At 41.6% G+C, this 7,500-nt stretch overlaps 1 protein-coding gene across 1 annotated transcript; it reads right to left on the bottom strand.

Annotated features, from left to right (window-relative positions):
- Positions 1 to 796: 796 nt before the first annotated feature.
- LOC143029956 (uncharacterized) lies at positions 797 to 1,876 on the bottom strand. Its single transcript, XM_076193167.1, has one exon. It carries the CDS (start codon positions 1,874 to 1,876, stop codon positions 797 to 799), a length of 1,080 nt encoding a protein of 359 aa, XP_076049282.1.
- Between the last annotated feature and the right edge of the window lie 5,624 nt (positions 1,877 to 7,500).

Here is a 7,500-nt window from a genome sequence, read left to right as displayed (position 1 = left end):
AATAAAAAACGAGTGACTATAAATAGAATACTTTGGGTTGGAGGAAATGGATGTGACTTTCCATCATCATCACGGATCACGTGTTGGATTTGTGATCGACTCTTATTATCTTCCTGAATGAGAGGTCAGAGCTCACCTATGACCCAATTTATGGGTAATATATGACATATACACACACATTCAACAAATTATGTCTTTGCATTGAGGTACTGTCTGAATCATGAGCTTCAAAACTTCAGTCCATGAGTATACGAGTATTAACACCAACCAGGTTATATATGGAACAAATTCATAACAACCTTTAAATTCCAGGGTATATTCAGATAACTGTCTTGACTAACATACTGAAAATCTCGAGTGATCCTACCTGATCGTTCAATTTCAGTTTATCAACTTTATGTACTAGTTTCTCACACTCATATCTACCAGTCACCAACCCACTCTCACGAAGTGTCAAGTGAGAAACAACTGGCAGATCAAAGCCCTCTCAGTTGCTGCAAAACGCTTTGTTTTTATAGCATGACCATATACAAAAAGAAACCGTGGCGGAAACCGTGATAATGATAAGTACTTACCAGTACTGAAGGGATAGGATTTACATTATTCAAAGCTGTGTTATATTATTAGTAATGTGCTTCCTCCTACCCCTAGTTACATCTGAAGATTACTTTATTCAGCTGAGGGGAGTTTTTCTTTTTTATTCTATTATCTATTTTTATTTTATTATTATTCTTTTTACTTTAAAGTGTGCAGAGATGCAATATTCTCAACCGACATCGTCTACTAAGGAAACTTTTCATTTTTCTTCCCCTTTCCTCCTCCTTGGGAGTCTAACTTGGCGCACCTGCCAAATGGTGACCCTCTTCTCTGGATTGGGGTCGAGCATTCCGCGCAAGACGTTCAGAAGAGCCTGCTCTTGGGCTTTGCTGAAGACTCCTGGCAGCACGGTCTTGAGGGCAGGTCCTCCGCCTGCGCAGCACCTCAGGTAGTACGTCATCTGGTGCTTGAGGAGGAGGTCATTTATCCAGGGCTCAAAGTAAGGCAGGTGACCCTCACACAACTCGTACAGGACACATCCCAAGGCCCACACATCGACCTTTCCTCCTGCGTAAGGGTGCTGGGCCTTGTCCAATACCTCGGGAGCAACATACCATGGGGTACCCTGGCTACCATTCATGTCTCGGCCATAGACCGTTGACGTTCTGGCTGACAGGCCAAAGTCGATGACTTTCACGATTCTCTTTTTGGCGTCAAGGACCATGTTCTCGCTCTTCAAGTCCAGGTGGACGAAGTTATTCTCATGCATGAAGGAGATGGCAGACACCAGCTGTCTGAAGTAGTAGACGATCCGATTGCCCCACGACCGAGAAGGTGTCTTCAGATGTCTTTCGAGGGCGTGGCATAGCGTCCCGCCGGGGCAGTACTCCGTCACAACGATGTCACAGACCCCGTCCGTCGCGATGTCGACTAGACGGACGATATTGGGGTGGGAAAGGGCACTGAGAGCTTCAGTCTCCTTCGAAGTCTCGATGGCGCAGTCATCCCTCCGTGTGGGGATCTTGGCCACGCTTGTGAGACCCGAGGTGACGTTTGTGACCAGAACCGTCTTTGCAAAGCCTCCTTCGGCGAGGAGGGAATTGACGGTGTAGTTGTCGCTGAAGGAAGAACTCCTTGTCTCCGCGAAGGTCACCGAAGTAGAGCCATTTTCTTGAGGAGTTACTTGCAGATCCTCGGTGTTCTTCACTTCGGCAGTTTTAACTGGAGGAACTTCGGGGGGATCTTCTTCGGGTGTTCCTCTCGAGCAGCAAGTGAAGAGCGTCCTTAGTCGCAGGAAAATTTGGAGAACGGAATTTTTGGCACGGTAAAGTCGACGCATCCTGACAACTTCGTCCAAGTCGGCGAATGAGGAAGAGCCAGTCCGGTGAATGAACATGGAAGGCAGATCTGACCAAATATGCACGAGCACTTTCCCAGTGCTTAGTAAAACACACACACACACACACACACACACACACACACACAGAGAGAGAGAGAGAGAGAGAGAGAGAGAGAGAGAGAGACCATTGAACTGTACGTCACAATTCTCAATTGAATCAGTAATCTTTTCTTCGTTTCCTTTCAGGAACACCTATCTGCAGACATTTTATCTTATGTTCTTGGCATATTTTATCATTGTAATATGTAACCCAAGTGTAGCAAAAAGAGGTTGAGTCAACCTCCAAAACAGGTGATAACGAACCTAGAGCTCCCCAGCATACACGTACTGGTACCATGAATTGGCATACGACAGCGGCAACAACAAACAGCAACAGGCAACGAAAGAGTCATAAGGAAACCATAACAAAGAAACATGGTTGTAAAGAATGTCTCTTTAGTTGTCCCTACAGCATGGGAAACCGTTATCCTTGGTTATGTGTCTTGAGGACCTGATCCTCGTTTAAATAAGATCGACTGACGACTACTACGAGAGAACGTATGAAATGTGTTACTGTACTAACGCAGTCAAAGAAGGGTTCACCTTTTGGATAAATAAGTAAATAAGTTAATAAACAAGTAAATAATCATATAGATAAATAATTACATAAACGAGTGAACAGATAGAAGAGGAATAAATAAATGAATAAATCGACTAATGACTAAATGAATAAAATGATACACAAACGGGTAAAAATATAAGAAAATAAATACATGTACACCCATACTTACAGGGCGCACAGCATTTCTGGCCTATGCCACAGAATTACTGAACAGAACGTCTATACACATAACGAGAACAGGCAAGGGAGAGAGGGCGCACGTTTGGCACGTGACTCGCCATGGCACTTGCTGAGAAGTAACCATGACCACAGACCGTCGACGTGATTAATGTAACAATAGACGACACAATTAACACGACAATAGACCACACAGTCAACACATTTATGATTTCCCTTGACGGACAAAGCTGTCGTCTCAAGAGACGTCTACGAGGAAGATAAACTACCTGGGATCCCATCAACTCGGCAAACGACGAATTAAGGCGCGATAGCAACGGTTCCTAGAAACGCTGTTCCAAAAAACTGCTGCCGAAAGAGGAAAACAAAAAAATTCGAGGAAAACAAAAGAATGACCGGGAAAACAAAGGAACGTCAAGGAAAACAAAAGTCTGCCAAGGAAAACAGTAATTTGGATAAAACAAAAATCGTCGATGAAAAAAAAAAAAAAAAAAAAAAAGAATATTGAACCATATGTTAAGTAAAACTCAAAGATAACCAAAAGGAATTTGAGGAAAACAACAGTAAATCAAAGGAAAGTAGAGCCAAACATAGCATAAGCAATTTGAGGAAATCTTAAGCAAGTCGAAAAGAACAAGAAACAAGTTTGAGGAAAAACTATGGATGGTTAAGAATTTAAAGAAGTTATTTGACTTTAAGAAGAGAACAAACTGAAGTATATTGAGTGCTTATTGATTATGATCTATCATTCGAAGCAGTAAAATTTACATCACATAACTATACGTATCATAACATAACACCTTCATTACAGTCACTCATTTTCCTTCTTTATCTATATTTCTATTCAATTATGTATCAATCTTTTAATTAATTAAAAGTGAATTAATAAACATTTTAACTTATCTATTCATATATTTACATATTACTTGATTTATTCTATATATATTTTTTCTATCTATTGTTTTGAGGCGACATCAGGCAACTTTCTGCAGATGAGGGTCGAGCCCCAAGACTGAAGAGGGTCATGACTGTTTGATGCTCCTCAGGCCAAAATTCAGACTGTCACCATATTGGACAAGATGTCAAACTGGTTTCATTTCGAAGTATTACAGTGTCTTATCTTCACTAATTGGGTTCAAGAAGTGTATAGGTTTACATCGTAGTTTTACTACATAAACAAGGTTATCATATATATTATATATATACGATATATATCAACACGCTTGTTAAAGCTACTGTAAATTTATTTATCACAGTATTACTTAGAAGTGAGGATAATTGTGTTAAGACAAGAAACAATGAGACATTGTAATTTGTTAAAGTTGATGTAAGCCATATTAATAACGGAATACCTTACCTCATGTTACATACACACACACACACACACACACACACACACACACACACACACACACACATATATATATATACAGATATATACATATATATATATATATATATATATATATGTGTGTGTGTGTGTGTGTGTGTGTGTGTGTGTGTGTGTGTGTGTGTGTGTGTGTGTGTGTGAGTGTATAATATATAAATATAAATAAATATATATATAAATATATATATAAATATATATATATAAATATATATGTGGGAAACTGTAATGCTATAACACATTTGTAAATATATACTTAAACCCACTATCGGAGAAATGATATCAAAAGTACAAGGGAACCGTATATTTCGAATACTATCTGTAGTCCTCTTCAGCAGAATGGTTACAAGATAGAGTACAGGTATAAATGAGGTAGGAGTACAAAAAAGGGGACGGGGAAAAGTGGGGGAGGACTCAGGTTACATGTTCTTGATGTGCTTGGGTCAAGGATGGACAGATTGTGGTATCTTGTATGACCGCTCTTGACATTGATTTATTGACTGCTATCGTCGTAATGCAATCTGGGGGCCACTAACCTTTCGAGGTATTGAAGTTAGGAAAATGTTTGATTAAGGAAGATTCAACAATTTCCCTACGACAAATCAAAGGAAGACCGCGTGCGTGCGTGCGGGAGAGCTCCGTGTTTATCTACTTTTTCTCATAGAGCGTAGGTCGTTAACCAACATGAAACCTACATAGTATGCACAATAAACACCACAGGATAACAGTGTTACAGTCAGCTAGGTGGTGTATAGCAAAAATTGCAAAAAAAATATATAAACAACCACCAAAGGACGAGGTAGGTCTACAGAGGTCATTTGAAATGGCAGATGTAAACAATGTAAACAAAGAAACCCTTTTGGCCTCCACTTTCACTCACAATGGCCCCACAATCTTAAACATACTACCGAAACATATCAGAGATCAAGAACTGCCCAGTCACCAAATTCAAATTACACCTAGACAAATTTCTGAAGACACTGCCAGACGAGCCTCCTGTATACAGCTCAATGCAGGGCAGCCTCAAACTCCATATCAGACCAGATTGACTTGCAAAAAGAAGACTCCAGGGCTGGAAGTAGCAACGAGGAAAACCCTCTAAATTCTAAGTGAACTAATTAAGTAAAGCTACAATGGGATTTGAATATGATGCATTATTATCCCAATCCATTCTGTGGTCTTTTTGGCTGGCATAAAGGAACACGGCGAGTGTTTTAATATGAGAGTTTGAGAAACTTCCCACAAAAGGTGACTAAATCCCTGTGAGCCATTTTGATATCTTGCTAGTGCATGAATTCCTATTGGAGATGTTAGGCGTGAGAGGGGTGGCTTTTTTATGTAACTTATGTAACGATAGGTAATACCGATGAATTGGATTGAAATGAAGAGTAATGTACACTTCTTCAATACCAGTAAATGTTAATGGATGCTTTCATTAACATAAATTATGCTACATGTTGAATTTAGATATTTTAGATTCTACTTGTCGAATCTACAGTTCATGTTTTCCTTTTTCATTTTGTTTAATGCTGAATCAATCTAAAAAAAATGAAAAACGGGTGACTATAAATAAAATAATTTAGGTTGGAGGAAGTGGAAGTGACTTTCCATCATGATCACGAATCACGTGTCGGATTTGTGATCGACTGTTATCTTCCCAAATGAGAAGTCAGAGCTCACCTATGACCCAATGTATGGGTGATGCATGACACACACACACACACACACTCAACAAATTATGCCTTTGCATTGAGGTATTGTCTGAACTATGAACTTCAGTCCAAGAGTATACGAGTATGAGCACAAAAGCAGGCTATATATAGAACAAATTCATAACCATCTTTGAATTGCAGGGTATATTCAGATAACTGTCCCAACATACTAAAAACCTCTAGTGATCCTACCTGACCGTTCAATTTCAGTTTTTCAACTTCATGTACTAATTTCTCACTTTCATATCTACCAATCACCATCCCACTCTCACGAAGTGTCAAGTGAGAAACCACCGGCAGATCAAAGCCCTGTCAGTTGCTGCAAGACGCTTTGTTTTTATAGCATGACCATATACAAAAAGAAATGGCGGAAACCGTGATAATGATAAGTACTTACCAGTACTGAAGGGAAAGGATTTACCATTTCTCAAAGCTGTGTTATATTATTACTAATTTGTTTCCTCCTAGGCTACCCCTAGTTACATCTGAAGATTACTTTATTCAGCTGAGGGGATTTATTTTTATTTATTTTTTTTTTTATTATTGTTACTTTTACTTCAAAGTGTGCACAGATGCAATGTTCTCAACCGCCATCGTCTACAAAGGAAACTTTTTATTTTTCTTCCCCTTTCCTCCTCCTTGGGAGTCTAACTTGGCTCACCTGCCAAATGGTGACCCTGGTCTCTGGTTTGGGGTCGAGCATTCCGCGCAAGACATTCAGAAGAGCCTGCTCTTGGGCTTTGCTGAAGACTCCTGGCATCACGGTCTTGAGGGCAGGTCCTCCGCCTGCGCAGCACCTCAGGTAGTATGTCATCTGGTGCTTGAGGAGGAGGTCATTTATCCAGGGCTCAAAGTAAGGAAGGTGGCCCTCACACAGTTCGTACAGGACACATCCCAAGGCCCACACATCGACCTTTCCTCCTGCGTAAGGGTGCTGGGCCTTGTCCAATACCTCGGGAGCAACATACCATGGGGTACCCTGGCTACCATTCATGTCTCGCCCATAGACCGTTGACGTCCTGACTGACAGGCCAAAGTCGATGACTTTCACGATTCTCTTTTTGGCGTCAAGGACCATGTTCTCGCTCTTCAAGTCCAGGTGGACGAAGTTGTTTTCATGCATGAAGGAGATGGCAGACACGATCTGCCTGAAGTAGAAGACTATCCGATTGCCCCAGGACCGAGAAGGTGCCTTCAGATGTCTTTCGAGGGCGTGGCACAGCGTCCCGCCGGGGCAGTACTCCGTCACAAGGATGTCGCACACCCCGTCCGTCGCGATGTCGACTAGACGGACGATGTTGGGGTGGCTGAGGGCCGCGAGAGCTTCAGTCTCCTTGGAAGTCTCGATGGCGCAGTCGTTCCTTCGGGTGGGGATCTTGGCCACGCTTGTGAGACCCGAGGTAACGTTGGTGACCAGAACCGTCTTCGCGAAGCCTCCTTCGGCGAGGAGGGAATTGACGGTGTAGTTGTCGCTGAAGGAAGATCTTCTTGTGCCCTCGAAGGTCACCGAAGTCCAGCTCGACAGAGATCCATTGCATGTTTTGTCCTTTATCGAGGACTTATTTCCTCCTGGTTCTTTCGTCTTGTGTCCCCCTGAAGATGGACTGCCCTTTTCTTGCGGATTTACTTGATGATCCTCGGTGTTCTTCAAGTTGGAAGTCTTAACTGAAGGAGGAACTTCGGGGGG

The sequence above is a fragment of the Oratosquilla oratoria genome, chromosome 11 (assembly GCF_046742065.1).
Source record: "Oratosquilla oratoria isolate Oo_2021 chromosome 11, ASM4674206v1, whole genome shotgun sequence".
Classification (NCBI taxonomy): domain Eukaryota; kingdom Metazoa; phylum Arthropoda; class Malacostraca; order Stomatopoda; family Squillidae; genus Oratosquilla; species Oratosquilla oratoria.
The sequence above is the reverse complement of the archived record's forward strand: the minus strand, read 5'-3'. Positions and strand labels throughout refer to the sequence as shown.

Coding starts and splice junctions, on each gene's coding strand:
- LOC143029956 (XM_076193167.1), bottom strand. CDS start 1,876: ATGCGTCGACTTTACCGTGCCAAAAATTCCGTTCTCCAAATTTTCCTG.